Below are 18,415 nucleotides of genomic sequence, written 5' to 3'. Positions count from 1 at the left end.
ATGTAGGAGATGGACAATCAATTCTATTTTGGTATAATAAATGGTTAGGGTCCGAGCCGTTGAAGGATGCTTTTCCGGAGCTGTTTGCAATTTCATCTCAGCAGTTGGTGTCTGTAGGAAACGCAGGTTCATGGAGGAGAGACCAATGGACGTGGGGCTTGACTTGGAAGAGACAGTTAAATCCGAATGAGGAAGAGTCACTTCACTCTTTGGAGACCATTCTGGTTGATGTGCATCTAGCGGCAGAATCTCATGACAGGTGGAAGTGGTCCTTACACAACTCCAAATTATTCACTGTAAGTTCTTGCTATTCTTTTGCCATGTCTTTGGTAAATCAAACACAAATGAATAGCGATATACTGGATATACTATCTATAGTTTGGAAAGTTCCTGTGCCATCCAAAGTAGCTTTGTTTTGCTGGCGGTTACTATTGGATCGATTGCCAACCAAGGATAATTTAATTAGAAGGAATGTGGTCATTAATAATAGTAGGTGCTCTCTATGTGATTCTTGTGATGAAAATGTTGTACACTTATTCTTTCACTGTGATTTTTCTAAATGTATTTGGAAAGAAATTTTGAGCTGGATTGGGATTGTCGATGTTATAGCAGTGGGGGGAGTTCAACATTTTTGGGAATATGATAGGCTCCTCAAATACAACACTAGCAGAAACAAGGTGCCCTTTATGTTTTGGTTGGCTACTTTGTGGATCATTTGGCAGGTGAGCAATAATAGCATCTTCAAGGAGGAGGAAAAAGACATTCCCAAGACTATCAATCAAATTAAACACATATGTTGGGCCTGGTTCATGGGAAAGGTAGGAGGGATAGGTGGATTGAATATTTCAAATTGGTGGAATTCACCTTTTCTATGTAATAAAGTTTGAAACTATCTCATCTGAGACATTCAATGGGTTGTAGTACTCCTAGTGCTCCCTTCATTATAATATAAATTCATATTTCTTATATAAAAAAAAATACCATAAGAGGATGATTTCCAATTTCGTTTCTTATTTTATTCTAGAACCATATAACAGTGCAAATTCTATCCTATTTTTATTTTATTTTTGGTCTTTATTTTTTCTCTTTCTTTCTATTTTTCATTTTCTTTCCAAACGAAGTCTCAGACGAAATCTTTTTCACCTCATCCCGTATTAAATTTGACATCCTTACAAAATTTAACCATCATGAATTTTCTTGAAACTCTCGCCCATAATTTTATGAAGATACCCACTTGAATTAGAAAATTCCAATAAACATTTCTTACAAAATTTTTAGGTGAATTTAGTGTCGGAAATTATCCGGAACATATTAGATTTTAAAGTTCAAAAAATACTTATAAAATTACTTTTAAATGACCTATTAATTAGATTCTCACGTTGATTGCTAAAATCAAATTCACATATTTTTCCTTTTGAGATATAAACTTTGTTATTGGACCAACCTTGTTACTTACAAACTTACCTTCGCATTAGTAGTACTAATTTACAACAGTATTTTCAATACTATATTTACTACCATTTTGAAATTTACAGAAAATTAATAGCAACACTATGTCACGGTGTACTTTAATAATCACTCAATGGATACAAAAACCTTTTCGGTAATTTTCATAATTCATAAGTTTACGTCATGATAAGATTTCTTTATATTTATACTTGAAAAACAATCTATTTAGTATGAAAATAAATGTTTGATTTTATTTTTTAAGCAAAATTTTCTTGAATAAATAATAATCATATATCATAAGTAAAATTAATTTTTGATCTAATGACTTAATGATATCTAAAACTAATAACAAAGGATAATTTGCATAAAAAGATACTCCCTCCGTTTCTTTCTAATTATCGGATTTTGAAAAAAATGTTTCTATTTATCTGTTATAAAATTCAACATCACGTTAATTGCTATTTTATGAATTATACTCTTACTTTATACATGTGTTTATGGTGGAGTGAGATAAAAAAAAGTAAATAAGAAATCACACAACTATTTTAATAAAACTAACAGATTATTATATTTTTTGTTTATATAAAATAATCTTAGACGACAAATAAAAATAATCAAAGTAGTATGTACTTATCTTCCAAAAAAATATTTTAGAATGAATTATTCACCTTATAAAAGGAGTAAATTGCCTATTATTCACCAAAAAAGAAATAAGGCACTATTTCCCCCTCCCGTTTCGTAGTCCATGTCGGAAAACTACGTTAGTAACAACTCCCACAAATTTAACTACCATTATTGCCCTTAATTTCCACTCATCTAAATAAAGAAAGTGTATTTTATTCTCTCCATTTTTTTCTCTTTTATTTTTTTTAAATAAATTGAAATTGAACCAAACAAAAGATTTTGTTACATTTGTTTTGGTACATAAACAAAAGAGTTTTTACGCAACATATATAATAAATATATTAATATTTAGAATAATCATTTTAAAAATGTATCTAACTTAGGTAATATTTGGTAAGATATTATAACTAATTTTTAACTTTTTTAACTAGATGAAAAATTTGTTAATTGTTTGGTAAACAATTTTTTTTTTAATAACTTCTTAGGTTATGTTCAACAAAACTATTAACCGAAAGTTGAAAAAATTAACTGGTAGTGGGAAGCTGAAAAATTAGCTTATTAAATTAGGAGTATTTGATAAAATTAAGTTGAAATATCTAAAAAGTGTAAAATGATAGAAAAATAATAAAATCATAATTTATTTAAAAAATATAATAAGAAAAATGAATTAATATATTAAGGATAAAAGTGGAAAAAAATATAAAAAAATTAAAAAATAATGTTTTAAAAAATACTACTTAAGCTAAGGTTTTAAAAAATGCGAGAAACTATTAAGAATCTACTAAAAAAATAACATTGTCGAACACAACTTTAATAATTTCTAACGGTTTTTTTAAAATATTGCTTGGAGTAACATTTTTTAAAATATTAACTTTTAGTTTTTAATATATTTATTCAATTTTCATGTTTCTTTTTTTAAATAAATCATAATTTTATTATTTTATGTTATTTTATATTTTTTAATTACTTCAATATTTAATTTTATTAAATATTTATAATTTAATAAATTTGAGCTAACGGTTCAACTATTTTGTTCAATATAGTTAATTTCTAGAAAATTTATAAATAAATTAATCTTTAGAAAAGAAACTCCAAAAAAATTATTTGGTACTACTACTAACTACATCATGTAAAAAAGTAAAACGAGTATAAATAACAAGCATGTCTAGTAACAACTAGCACACAAGTCACACAGCCACTGAAATAGGCTTGTTTCTTGTGTCCGGTGGGAATAGACAACACACAAGCGACACACATGACACGACACACACAAGTTGAAATTAAAATAATAACAAAAATAGATATAAATAAATGAGGCAACGAAATTGGACAACTATGTATAAATTAATAAACAAAAGGAGACTCACTTCGTTACAACGGAGAAAAAAGAGAGAGAAAGAGAGTTTAGTTTGGTCATTCATTATTCCAACCGAGTAACGCCGTTTCTCTTCTTCCCTTCGTTTCACAGGCAAAGACCGCAACAGCGTCGTCGTCGTTCAACGGAACCTCTTCTTCTTCTTCATCTTCTGAAGAGTTTTTCTTTTTTGTTTTTTTTAACTCTTACGTTAGAAGCTGTCTTCTTCTCAGTTTTGTAATAACGGGATCTCGTAAAGGGGATTCACTTATTATTCAGATTAGTGACAAAACTTGACAAAACGAATCGTTTTGTTTTCGTGAATATTTCTTATTTTCTTTAATTTCTTTTCTGGGGCGTTGACTTGGGTTGAACCATGTTGAGCCGCGCGGCGAATGGTGAAGGTGGGTGTCGAATGAATGTTTTTATTTTTTTTGTGGAATTTGATGTTTCTTTCTTTTTCTGTTTGTTTTGATTAAAGTTTTTTTTTTTGGCAGTGGCTGGTTCTGGTTATAGTGGTGAGGATGAGATGTACGAGCCGCTGTGGAAGGGTTGCGCGGGACCACTGGTGGATGTTCCTCGTGTTGGCCAGAGAGTCTTCTATTTTCCACAAGGCCACATGGAGCAAGTAAATTTTTTTTAGGATATATTTTTTAATGTTTTTGTTTTAATTGTTGTGTGTTGTTATGAAGAAATAATTTTGTTTTTGTTTTGAGAGATTTGTACGTGAAACGGCTAGAAGAACCTGAATTTTGATTTTTTTTTTCAATTTATTGTTGTTGTTGATGGTTGTTGTGGTGGTGTAGTTAGAGGCTTCAACAAACCAGGAACTGAATCAGAGGATTCCTTTGCTGAAGCTTCCCACGAAGATCCTTTGTCGAGTTGTGAACGTTCATTTGCTGGTATTTTTTTTTCTCTTGCAATTATCCTTCATTTTGTTAATTTTTTTTGAATTGTGTGAATGGGAAATAATGAATCTTGTTTGGTTGTGTTGGGAAGATGGTGGAAGGGGGCATCTTGGTTTTTTTGGAGTTTCTGTTATCATGTAAGGTTTTAAATTGTGGTTGCAGTGGCAATTACGACACAACCCTTGTTGTGACTTGTGAGAAATTGTGGACAAATGAGGTTGATGTGACTGCAATTGTTATGTAGATTCCAAAAACCTTGATGTTGTAGTCAAAATTGCTGTCATGGACCGTCTTTTAAAACGTTGGTTATTATGTTATGGGTAAACTGGTAAAGGATATGGAAGCTTACCTTGAATTTTGGCGTGTTTTAGGCTGAGCAAGAAACGGATGAGGTTTACGCGCAGATCACTTTGGTGCCGGAATCTAATGTAAGGATGTAGATGCCCTTTCGATTTTCAGTATTTTCATGATCAACCTTCGATTCTTTTCCCCAATTGTTTAGATTCTAATGGGATAAATGTGTTATAGCAAGATGAGCCGATGAACCCTGACCCGTGCACTGCTGAACCTCCAAGAGCACCAGTTCACTCGTTCAGCAAGGTCTTGACAGCTTCAGATACCAGCACCCATGGTGGCTTCTCTGTTCTCAGGAAACATGCCATGGAATGCCTTCCTGCGTTGGTAATGTGATCGGTTTTGTTTTTTGTTGAATTTCTTGTTTGTGTCCTTTTTCAGATTGTCTTATTTTGGAAAACTATGTTTGGATTTGTTTTATTAGGACATGTCACAACCAACACCAACTCAGGAATTGGTTGCAAAGGATCTTCATGGTTACGAATGGCGCTTTAAACATATATTTAGAGGTAAAGGAGATAAGAATTGAGAAGTTTTCTTTTCGGTCTTTGTGAATTGTGATTTAACTTTCTAATTGCCTACCGATTTTACCTTGAACTTGTTTTTCTTTTTTATCAGGTCAGCCGCGCAGGCACTTGCTCACGACTGGCTGGAGTACTTTTGTGACCTCCAAGAGATTAGTTGCTGGAGATACCTTTGTGTTTTTGAGGTAAACATTAATTATTTTTATTTTTGTTAGTTTTATTCATACTGTTTAAAAAATTTCTGGGTTTATACTGTAAATTCATGCAAGATATGTTCTGTTTTGCTATGCTTTAGTTACTTTAACTAAGATCTTGTGTGTAGAGGGGACAATGGGGAATTACGCGTGGGCGTAAGACGTCTAGCTCGCCAAGCAAGTAGCATGCCTTCATCAGTGATTTCTAGTCAGAGCATGCACTTGGGAGTTCTTGCAACCGCCTCTCATGCTGTTGCAACTCAGACTCTTTTCGTAGTATATTACAAGCCAAGGTAGAAATTTTACTCGTTTCAAGAACTAGAAAATGTGTTGGTGATAAATAATTAGTGGTTGATTGTTGACATGAATTTTATTTGCTCAGGACGAGCCAGTTCATCATCAGCGTGAACAAGTATTTGGAGGCTATGAACAGGTTTAGTGTTGGCATGAGGCTCAAGATGAGATTTGAGGGGGATGATTCTGCTGAGACTGACAAAAGGTAGTAAAATTTATCAAGTTAGTTGGTGTATTTATGTGTTTCATGCCAATTCATTCTAATACACCGTTGATCAGATTTTCGGGTACCATAGTTGGAGTGGAAGATATTTCTCCTCATTGGGTAAATTCAAAATGGCGATCACTCAAGGTATTCTCATCTTTCACTTTGAAGTTGTTCCTTTTATTTTTGGTGATCATATGTTTCTCATATTTTGTGAATCTCCAGGTTCAGTGGGATGAACCTGCAGCTGTTCCCCGACCTGATAGGGTTTCACCATGGGAGATTGAACCCTTCGTTGCTTCTGCTTCTACGCCCTCAGTTCAACCTACTATGGTAAAGACTAAAAGGCCACGACCACCCAGCGAAACTCCAGATGTTGGTGAGTTACTATTGTAATAACTCCTCATTTCTTATGTTGATTGAATTATATTGGTTTCGTTTGACACTGGACAATTACTTTCAAACTATAGACACAACATCTGCTGCTTCTGTTTTCTGGGATGCTGGTCTTCAACAGGCTGACATGGCACAAAAAAATGTTTTGGCAGAAAGCAAACGGAATGACAATACTGGTACATGGCATCATATGCAAACTGACATGAATAGTAAAAGCAACAGCGGCAATGCTATGTTAAGGAATCAGACAGAAGGAAGTTGGCTATCTTCTCCGCATTCTAGTTGTCCATCTCATTTGTTTCAGGACGCAACAGATGATAGCAAGAGTGTCTCAGCCTGGCCTGTTTCAAAGCCTCACTCATCCAGATTGAACAATGATCACGTGCTTGACCAAGTTGACAAGGAGAGCAAAGTTGAGACTGCTACAAGTTATCGGTTGTTTGGAATTGATCTTATTGATCATTCTAGGAACTCTCCTTCAGTAGAGAAGGCATCTGCACAAGCAGGAAATGCACCCAAAGTTACTACTGAAGGCTGCACCAGTACCTTGACCCGAACTGATGCTGGCCATCTGTCGGATGTACCAATGGCTTCTTCCAAGGAGAGGAAACAAGAACAGCAGCAAGTATCACCAAAAGAGACTCAGAGCAAGCAAATTTGTAGAAGTCGAACCAAGGTGTTGAACATAGACTGTTTGTTTAGAAACTGTTTAGATTTACAGGTCTAATAAGATTATTTCTAACTTGAGTTTTCCATTGATGTTCGAAACCTGCCAAAAGGTTCAAATGCAAGGTGTTGCAGTGGGTCGTGCTGTCGATTTGACCATGTTGGATGGATATGATCAACTTATAAATGAATTGGAGGAGATGTTTGACATAAAGGGACAACTTCAACACCGTAATAAGTGGGAAATTGTCTTCACTGACGATGAAGGTGACATGATGCTTGTTGGAGATGATCCATGGCCGTGAGTATCTATTTAAACACAATGTTTCTGTTGAAAGAATAAGTCGTAGGAATAACAGTGCTGATTCAATAAGGGAATTGGAGAGGAAAAAAAGAAAAAGAAAAAAGTATAAGTGGATAATATCATAAATTATTGTAGCACTATGCTGATTGTTATCATATTTTCTTGCAGTGAATTCTGTAATATGGTGAGAAGAATCTTCATTTGTTCCAGCCAGGATGTGAAGAAGATGAGTTGTGGAAGCAAACTGCCGATCTCCTCAGTGGAAGACGGGACTGTAATAAGCTCAGACACAACTGAAACCTGAAACTTTTGACATTCTTTCCTGTGGTTTTGCGTTTGTTTGTCAGCAGCACCCAAATGCTGATCCTTCTTGTTGCTTCAAATTGTTTGTGGGAAGGAAGTTGGTCTATTTGGGCTGGGGTAAGTTTCATGTTATCAGATGTGAGACACTAGCTAATTGTAACTTAATTTGTAGAGACACCACCACCAGGCATTAATTGTGCTAGAAAAAAAAAGACCTAAACAGATTTCTTTAATAAATTAGTAAGTGGGAAGATGGCAAATTTAGGCTTAGTATATGTGAATATTCATGTCAAGTTGGAAGAAGAATGTTGGGGGTTTTGATGTTTTGAAAGACTTGCCTTTTTTGGTTAAGGGGCTTATTCATTGGTGCTTTGTATGCATATAATGTGCACTTTGTTATTACCCTCTAAAAATTCTAATATTGGTGAGTCAATGTCTGTTGCTGTCATCAGTGAATGTAAATTATGGCATTAAATTGCTTCAATTGTATTGTTCAGAAAATACAGTGGTCCACTGTGCCAGTGAGTCACTGATTCTCCTGACAAATGGGTTGAATTTTGCAGGGTGGTGGCACCCCTCAAAATTCAACAACAGTAAAAATGTCATGTTACCACTCAAATCTCCGTAGAGAAGGGAGAAGACCTACTACTACTTACTCTTAAGAGTAAGTCGTGAACATTTACAAATTTGACAAATTTAACTATTGAATCATGGCTTATTTTAATGATCATGCATGCAATATTTAAAATAAATTGAATATTTATAGATATGTAAATTTATAGTCAATTGCCAATATTTATTTATATTTTGAAAAACATAATGTAGTTAATTGATAAAGTATTAAATAACTCTTAATGTATATGAAAATATATTAAGTGAAGTTAGATAAGATTTTATTACTAACTGCTTCTGATTGTATTTTGTACTAGGCTACGTTTGAGTATTATTAAATACTTTTTTGATAAAAATTCGCTCATGGATGAATGTAACATTCCTATTAATAGGAGTTGATGAAACCTTAGAAGTGTAATTTATTGTCAATGTGCAACATGTTATTAACTTGTCACCGTTTATTCAGTAAAAAAGAAATACACTTGTTACCGTTTATAGTCCCTCAAGACTGGTGTGTAACGTGAAGCCTTTTATTTTTTTTTAATTTTTTTTTAATTCCTTCTTTAACAAAATGCATATACATAGCCAACCGAGGTTGCCTTAGAGTAATACGATGTATATTATTTTTAAAATAGTTTCCTTTTTACTAAAAAAAGAGCTGAAATTGTGAAATTGCAGCTGTCTCAAATTGGTATATATAAGCTATTTTACATCAATATCGTAAATTATAAATTTATTTCTTGTATTATTACACTTCCTACTAGAATATCAGAATATGCATATTTTTTTTATAATATTGTGAAGTTGCCTATAATTACGTTGTCATTTTTATTGTCTGATATTTGGAGCCTTGTCATTTATCATTTCGTTCCTTGTTTTTCACCTTTATCCGTAGGGTCTCCCTTTCCCAGTTGAATTTGCCTATATTTTTCGTCCTTAATTTCTGATCTTTAATCTGATTCTTATTGCTCATGCCGTTACCGAAAATGCTTGACACTTTAGTTTATAGCATGTGCACAGGGAACGTGGGATACAATTGAGTGTTTGTAAAATGAGTTTAATTTTTATATATTTATAGTGTAAAGATTTTTACAGTGTAAATTGATTAGAAACTTTATACTATGATTGCTGATTAAATTCTTGAAAAATTGCAATGATTAGATGAAATAAATAATTTTTTCATAAATAATAATATATGATTAGATGAAAGTATAGAAACTTTATACTACGAGTGCTGATTAAATATTTTCTTGTAAAGTTGCAATACATTTCAAAACCTTGTATTTTTTTTTAAGTAATCAAGTTTCGTTAAGGCTTATTGATTCATTTACCACCACATTAATAATTTCATATAAAAAATTGATTAAAAGAAATAATTAAGTTGTCAGTTTATTATCAATGTATAAAAATTAAAAGTATAACGTTAAGAATTTAATTTTTGACTTCTTGGTGCTTTTAAAAATGATAAACGAAATTTTAGAATCGATTAGAAAGATTTAAAAAAAGCAGTAGAAAAAAAGTAGTTTGAGAAATAAAATATGAGTTTAATGTTTATACATAAATTTGATATAATCATTCCATCACAAATTATCATTTAAATTATTTAAAGATAATTATTTTAAAAGTTAATAAATTTATCATCATGTATGTTAAATTGTAATTATGTAATTTTTTTTACAGTACGTATAATATTTTTTCTCATAAAACAAAATAAAATATATTTATGTCAAAGGGAATAAGTCACTGCCTCACTGGTCTATGTTCTTCCCGTCGTATTGGGAAAGAAAAGTTCAATGTTTGGTTATGCTGTGCCAAGAGTTGGTCTAATTAATTTGCACGAATTATACCTTCCCGAATTCAAAATCGATTGTGACATGATACAGCAATGTCGACTGGTAGCAGTACCATTTTTATTTTATTCCTACAAAATATAATAATGACAATATGGTACTCCAAAAAATATTAATTTGACTCTTGAGATCTCTAAAGGTCAGAGGTGACTCCTAAATTACAGAGGAAAATTTTCTCACACACAGGCTAACTACTAACCCGTATTCATGTGTGACGTAAAAGATATGTTAACTAGGGTTACCAACTACTATCTCCATTCCATATTGTTAAATATTTATAGTTAAGTACGTGGATTAAAAAATATTTAATGAATATAATTTTAAACTAAAACCCTTATTTAATCTCTCACTAGTAATAATAAATTATATTACGAATGATTATTTATCTCAACTATAATAGCTAAGGGTATAATCCATAGCAAAAAATAAACATACTTTGAAATTTTAAAACATCAATTATTTTGAGATAAAACAAGAAGGTTAAAATATGTAAAAGTATCAACAAGTTGATGATTTGAAAGATATTAGACTCGATTGCCTTAAGCAATATCTCGTATTTGAGTCTTGTAGATGAAAAAAATATAATTAAAAAGTAAAACTACTAAAAGTGACCACTCAGATTTCTCAGTAAAGATTAATTATTAATAAAACTAATAAATAATTTATAACAATCATGATCATCCAAAAAATAAATCTAAAATGTAAAATATGAGAAGGTAGTGTGGTAAAATTAACCAATTCTCCTTTAGACAATTTTAGTTGATTAAATTCTTAGTTGCTTCTTCTTCTTTGTCTTCTTCTTCTTCTAAATAATACTTATCTCATCTCATTAGTCATCAAATTCTCCACACAAGGTATTACATGCTAAAAAAACATAGAGACTAGGATAAAAGGGGTCATCCTTGCTAGTTCATGAGCAACCCTATTAGCTTGTGTCTTTACAAATTCTAACACACAGGATGAACTTTGGATCAATAATTTCTTACACTCATTAACTAAGTTCCCTCCCTCTGAGATGTCAATTCGGTGGGATCTGATACTATCAACCACAAGCTTACAATCACTTTCGAAAATGACAACTTGGCTCCTTATTTGCAGCATACTTCAAAGTTTCCAAGAGGCTCCAAGCTTCTCCTTCATAGACTTGCATACATGGCTCCTTCCATGCTATTCTGGCCACCATAAGACGTCTTTGGTCATCCCCGCACCTGTTTTGTTTTGATATTCAAAGAAACTCACATCAACATTACACTTCGATAATCCCACTGCTAGTTTTTTCCATTGCATATTCTAATTTATTATGTTCCCTGCTATAGGCTTAGATCCCTTCGAGTTGTCATTTTTCTAGATTCGATAAAATTCATCACTTGTCCTCACCATTGACTGGTCCGAGAATTGGATGTTATTCCATAGTTTTTCATTTTGTCCCTTCCAGATCCCCCACAACACCATTGCCATTTGATTGATTTGCTCCTGCTGCAAGCATGCAAGTAGTGAAAAAATCATCTCGGAACATGATTCTGCTAGCATAATATTTCTTTGTATAACTTGGCTTAAGTGTGCACGATTCTAGCACCCCAAAATAATATCACATGTAAAGAATACATGCATTGATGTTTCCACGTCACTACAAGCAAAATGACTTATACTTACAGACAAAAACTGTCACTAGAAGTCCAAAATCCGTAGATAGATGTATAAAGGACTTTGTGGGCGTTTTAGGTGTCAACTTTGAGGGGATATACAGTGACATCTAATAGTTTGTCACCATAGACTTCACCCATGGATATATTTTTACCAATAGTCAAATTTGACTATCACTATAGGTAACACCTACAATTACAAACGTGTAGGTAAAATATATTAATTTATACATACAATCTCTAACTGTAAGTAAAAGTCAATTTACTTGCTCCTACGGTCTTCTGTAGGTAAAGGCCATATAAAAATAATAAAAATAGTTCCTAATTACACTCTTTGTTGATTATAATTTTTAATTAAATATATTTTATTTTCTTTAAAAAAAAATATAATTGAAAGGATTATTGAAACTTGAAATAGAAGGAACCACCAACAATTTATACACTTGAAAGTTGGAACTTAAAAATATTATTTCCTATATCTTTTGTTTTAATTTCCTGTGTACTTGAATTACACAAGTCAATGCGTAATGACAATTATATGTACAATTTAAAACTTAATTAACAACCACTGAAGAGATTTAGAATCTCAATGTCTTTCCAATCAAAGCATTCTCACATCTATGAATGTATGTATATGAAGGTTTTGATGATGCCAAGATGTAACAGAGGGTACTTCAAGTCAAAATTCAAGATCAAGAAAATAAGATAAGACTCAGTTTATTTTTGTTAAAAGAATCTCTTATTGGTTGAAAAGGTTTGGCCTCAAAACATGATTTTCAAAATGATTACAAAAAGTTTTTAAAATATTTTATCATTGCTAAAATAAGGGTTTTTCCATTGGTAATCGATTATTAGGCACTGTAATCGATTACCAGAGACAAATTACTATAGAAACTTTTCAAAAAGAAGTTTGAAATTTGAAATTTAAATGTTGTAATCGATTACCACTTTCTTGTAATTGATTTTCACTTTCTTGTAATCGATTACCGGTAATGAAACTTCAAAATTTCATATTGAAAAGTCATGACTCCTCAATATGTAATTGTGTAATCGATTACCAAGAAACTATAATCGATTATGAGTAAAATAACTTTTGAAATATATTCTGAAAAGTCACATCTCTTCAATTTTTTTTGAAAAGCCATCAAGGGCCTATAAATATGTGACTTGTCTACAAAAATCTTCAGAGTTTTTTAGAATCTTATTTTCTTATTCTCTTATAAACAAATTGTTGGGCAAGTGACCTCAATAACTTAAGAGAGGGGGGGGGGGGATTAAGTTTAAAAAATTTCTTGATTAATTGACTTCTAACTCCTTTTTTAAATATATATGTTAAGAATATTGAAGTTGAAGATGAAGATGCAAACTATATCAAAAAAATTCTTCAAGTATGAAAAATCAAAATATGCGGGATAAAATAACCAAGATAGGGAAGAGAGAAATGCAAACTCGTTTTTATCCTGGTTTATAAAATAACCAAGATAGGGAAGAGAGAAATGCAAACTCGTTTTATCCTGGTTCGGCCACTTCCTGTGCCTATGTCAATCCTCAAGCAACCTGATCGAGGTCGTACCCGAATCAAATACACATTAAAAATGCAGTATCTAGGAAGTGATTATAGGTCGTCTCCCAACGAGCAATGGTCAACCAAACGTTCATAACAGATAGTAGGAAAATAGTAACAAATTGGGGGGGGGGCTGTTTGCTTTTGTAAATTAAATAGCGAATAAATGTGAATTAGAAAATATCAAAATTAAAACACGTTGCTTCCCCTTGATTCACAAGCAAGTCCCTTATCCTAGGTTACGAGAGTTTATCATTTATCAGTTCAACCACTTAATCCAACCCCAAATTAAATTACTAAGAGAAATTTAACATAAGGCATTCATTATGTGATTAAGCAGCGCATACACCAATTAATCATGAACGATCATTAAGCATGAACGTAAATTAAGCACAGACAATTAATCAAGCACTAAGCATACATGGATTAATAACAACAAATATAGAGTAATTGGTGAAGAGGAAAAACTGATCAGAATTTAATAATAATAATAGAACCTCAAAGAGAACTGTGCTTGATCCTCAATTGAAAACAACGCTGGAGACTTAGCCTTCCATTAATCAGTAGAAAATGAAGAAAACTAGAATTATTCTTCCAAAACGAAAAAGAGACTAAAACGAATTGAGAGTAGTACTCTAAAACTAAAACGAGAAAGAGAGAGAGGAGAGGAGAGAGAGAAGAGAGACATAAACTAGAACCTTGGTGCTGTTATATAGTTTTCCAGCCCCAAAGCTTACAAATCTGTTTTAAATCCAAGCCCATAAATAAAATAAAATCAAATCTAGATAAGATAAGATAAGATAAGATCTAGATGAAATAATATCTAGATGAGATCAAATCTAAATAATATCTAGATAAGATAAAATTTTGTAGAATAAAATAGTCTTCCCTCTTTAAGTCCAAGCCCAATTTTGGATTCAAGCCCAATGCTTCATTAATTCCTGAAATTAGATTAAAAACATCAAATTAGCTGAATGGGCCCAAATAATAAAACTGCCTAATTAATTTGACAATTAAGATTAATCAGTACTTAAAATGGTGCAAAAAGGGTTAAGAAATAGGAGAAAATAATGGCACATCAAAACCCCCCATACTTAGCCTTTTGCACTCATGGGCAAAATGAAATAAAGAACAAAATCCAAGGATATCAAAGAGAGACAAACAAAAACATTTACATATTTCTCAATGAACATCAAGGAATGAAAGGAATGTGTAACATCTAACATGAAGAGATCCAAAGAGTCAAGACATTCATGAAAATCATCCAAGCAACCCAATCATGGCAAAATAGTTAATCAGCTCAAGAATGAAAAGTGATTAAGCCTCACAAGATATACACTCTATCTCTCAAGTGTCTAGGCTGCTGTTTACTCTCGAAGCAGCCATGAAAACAAACACCACATAAACTTGGCAAAATTCTAAAATTGACAAACAACTTGACAAACACATGCACATGAGGATCAAAAGGTCTTTAAAGGTTGTAATGAGGCCAAGGACAAGGTAGGGGAAAAAATATGGAATAAGTAGCTAAATCCCAAAGGAATAGAGGAGCAATGGGAGAATAAGTGGAAATTAAGCACAAGTAGTAAACCCAAACCCTCTAATATCAACAAAATCAACCAAGGCTCCCAAATCAAGTCCTCATAACAAGACCTCATTTATTCAACTTCACTTCTTTTCTTCTTCTCTTTTTTTTTTTTGAACAATACGAATTTGAAGAATTTGCAGCAATTGATTTTTTTTTTCATTTTTTTAAACAGTACGAATTTGAAGATTAAAGCAAGAACTAGGCAATATATATATATATACATCAAGCATGGCCAAAATAAAACATTAAGCATGGCCAAAAATCATATCTTCCAATGAAACATACCCCCCCACACATATTCCCAAAACAATTCCAAAGCTCCAAAATTCCTTAAGGGTAAAGGTGATATCATGGTTTTTCACTTAAGGCTTGTAATGAGCTTCAAAACAAAGAAAGGGGAACATAGGCTCAAAGGGGCTATCAATGGAATTAATTTAAGGTAATTCCATTTGGCTAGAAGCTTATAAGAACAAAATTGCCTAAATCATTTCCAAATATGCAAGTGAATTAGGAAGCATCAACAAGAATCAAGCCAAGGCTATTGTGCAAGCAATCAATGGGGAAAAACACACCAAAAGATTATGATGATGGATGACTCAAATTCTCACAAAGGTAAACTTATCACTTTCAAATTGAGCTTTCAAAACTATCATGACATGTAGAGGAAAAACAAGGATTTCAAATCACAAAATGTCAAGAGACTTTTATTTTCAGAACAATTACCCATTTCTTGAACATATCCTATAATTCAAAGAAAAATATGCAAAGTTGTACATGCAAACATAATTGACCTAAAATATTAAACTAGAAACCCAACAAAACTAACAAAATTAACAAATTTAACAAAACTAGCAAAACCAAAGAACACTCCCCCCCATACTTAAACAACACATTGTCCTCAATGTAGCACAATTAAAAGATTAAAAGCAATTAAACCATCAAATAGAGTCGGACAAATGTAATAAAAGTAAAGAAGGAGATAGGAAAAGAAAAACTCCCTAAGTCATGGTGGAAAAGAAGTAAGCTGAAGTAAGGAGATCTTTTGAGCAAGGACAACCCCCAATGTGTAATTGGATGCATCGCACATTAGCTCAAATGGGGCTGTCCAATCAGGTGCCTTGCTAAAATCTCTTATAAAGCGCCTGTAGAATCCTGCATGATCAAGAAACGATCGCACCTCTCGCACGTAAGAGGGGTAAGGCAATTGTGAAATAACAGAAATTTTTGCAGGATCTACTTCAATGCCCTTATTGGAAATAATGTGGCCTAAAACTATACCTTGCTCAACCATAAAATGACATTTTTCAAAATTTAGAACAAGGTTAGTTTTAATGCATCTATTCAAAACCTTTTCCAGACTATCCAAACAAATATCAAAAGAGGATCCATATACAGTGAAATCATCCATAAACACCTCTATGCAATTTTCTAAAAAATAACTAAAAATACTGATCATGCACCACTGGAAGGTACCAAGGGCATTGCACTAGCCGAAAGGCATCCTCCTATAGGCAAAAGTGCCAAAGGGGCAGGTGAATGTGATCTTTTCCTGATCCTCAGGAGCAATAGTGATTTGCATATAACCAGAAAAACCATCAAGGAAACAATAATGAGATTTACCTGCCAGGCGTTCAAGCATCTGGTCAATGAATGACAGTGGAAAATGGTCCTTTTTGGTAACCTGGTTCGGCCTCCTATAGTCGATGCAGACTCCAACTGTTCTGCACCCGAGTAGGAATCAACTCCTCCTTCTCATTTTTGATCACGGTGAGGCCGGTTTTCTTCGGGACTACCTGGATGGGACTCACCCATTGGCTGCCAGAGATAGGATAAATGATTCCAGCTTGCAAAAGCTTGGTTACCTCCTTCTTCATTACATCAAGAATCACCGGGTTGAGTCTTCGTTGTGGTTGTCTTATTGGTTTAGCCCCATCATCTAAATTTATTCGATGCATACATGTGGATGGGCTAATACCAGGAATGTTCGCCAGGGTCCAGCCTATACCCTTCTTATGCTTCTTGAGAACTGATAAAACTTCTCCTCTTGCTCATCAACAAGGGAGGCATATATAATCACTGGAAAACTTTTGCTATCATCCAAGTAAGCATATTTTAAATTTGATGGTAGAGGCTTTCATTCTGGTGTGGGCGACTGGATAATGGTAGAAAAAGATGGTTTCTCAGCCTGCACCTCATAAAGAAAGTCAGAGGTATGTGTACTTCCTGAAACATGGTTAGTTCTATCTGACTTTATAAAATCAATCTCAAGAGGTAAAACATCACCATACATGTAATCAATATCAAATTCAGATTCACTCTCAACATCAAATTCAGACATATGATCAAGTACAAATTCAGATTCAATGCATGATGAGTGACATGCATGCAGATTAGAATGAAGATCAGTCATGTATTCATCAACAATATGGTCAATTATTTCAACACGAAATACAGAAAGATCTTCAGATGGGTGTTTCATAGCATCAAGAATATTAAAATGCACAGTTATATCACCAAACTCCATAGATAGTGTGCCTGCATATATATCTATCTTAGTTCTAGCAGTTTTCATAAAAGGTCTGCCTAGAATGATGGGAACTGATCCTCAAGAAAATCCCTCCTCCATATTTAAAATATAAAAATCAACAGGGAAAATCAGTTCACCAACTCTAACTAAGACATCTTCTATGAAACCAGTAGGATAGGCAACACTTCTATTAGCTAAATGAATTACCACATCAGTTGACTGCAAAGGACCAAGAGATAGAGAATTAAAAATAGACAGAGGCATAACACTAACAGAAGCTCCTAAATCTAGCATGACATTGTCAAACTTACTGTTCCCTATAATACAAGGTATGCTGAATGTACCTGGATCTTTACATTTTTCAGGGATTTGGGGAACAGATTTACCAATCAATGCGGAGACATTTCTGCCCATACTAATTCTTTCACTTCCTTTAAGCTTCCGCTTATTAGTGCACAACTCCTTCAAGAATTTAGCATATCTTGGAATTTGCTTTATTGCATCCAGCAGAGGTATGTGTACCTCTACTTTTCTAAATGTTTCCAAGATCTCCTTCTCGGCCTCTTCCATTTTTTTGTTGGAAATTTCTCTTGGAGGGAATGGAAGAGGGATATGCTGCTTCTCTTTAGATTCACCTGCATAGAAATTGTTAGGTAACTTACTCTTTAAATTTTTGTCATCATCTTTTTCTGGAGTAGAGTGAGGTTGGGCAGGTTCATTTGCGGATGAGGAAGATGTTGCTGGTTGAGGTCCTTGACACTGCTTTCCCGACCATTCATGTAATGGCACTCACATTTTTGGGATTCTAGACAGATTGAGAAGGTAATCTGTCAGAATTCTGGGACTGTTGTTGATTTAACTGTGTAGCCAATTGCCCCATCTGATTAGTTAAGCTCTGAATGGAGGCTCTGGTCTCTTGTTAAAATTGCATGTTTTGCATAGTCATTTGCCTCACAAGTTCTTCAAGGGAAGGTTGTGGAGGAGCCTCAACTGTTTGCTGTTTCTGGGGCTGTTGCTGTTGTTGTTGTTGGATTGGTGGAGGAACGTATGGTCTAC

General features: G+C 33.2%; 1 protein-coding gene across 1 annotated transcript; it reads left to right on the top strand.

The window, feature by feature from the left end:
- The first annotated feature begins 3,250 nt into the window (after positions 1-3,250).
- LOC100779003 (auxin response factor 9) lies at positions 3,251-8,059 on the top strand. Its single transcript, XM_003520914.5, has 14 exons — positions 3,251-3,831; positions 3,925-4,055; positions 4,234-4,329; positions 4,707-4,763; positions 4,864-5,016; positions 5,114-5,198; positions 5,308-5,398; positions 5,536-5,700; positions 5,790-5,906; positions 5,981-6,053; positions 6,132-6,285; positions 6,377-6,978; positions 7,082-7,269; positions 7,441-8,059. Exons 1-14 carry the CDS (start codon positions 3,804-3,806, stop codon positions 7,574-7,576), a joined length of 2,076 nt encoding a protein of 691 aa, XP_003520962.2. The 5' UTR covers positions 3,251-3,803; the 3' UTR covers positions 7,577-8,059.
- The last annotated feature ends 10,356 nt before the right edge of the window (positions 8,060-18,415 follow it).

This window comes from Glycine max, chromosome 3 (assembly GCF_000004515.6).
Source record: "Glycine max cultivar Williams 82 chromosome 3, Glycine_max_v4.0, whole genome shotgun sequence".
Classification (NCBI taxonomy): Eukaryota; Viridiplantae; Streptophyta; class Magnoliopsida; order Fabales; family Fabaceae; genus Glycine; species Glycine max.
This window is presented reverse-complemented; position numbering and strand designations above follow the sequence as displayed.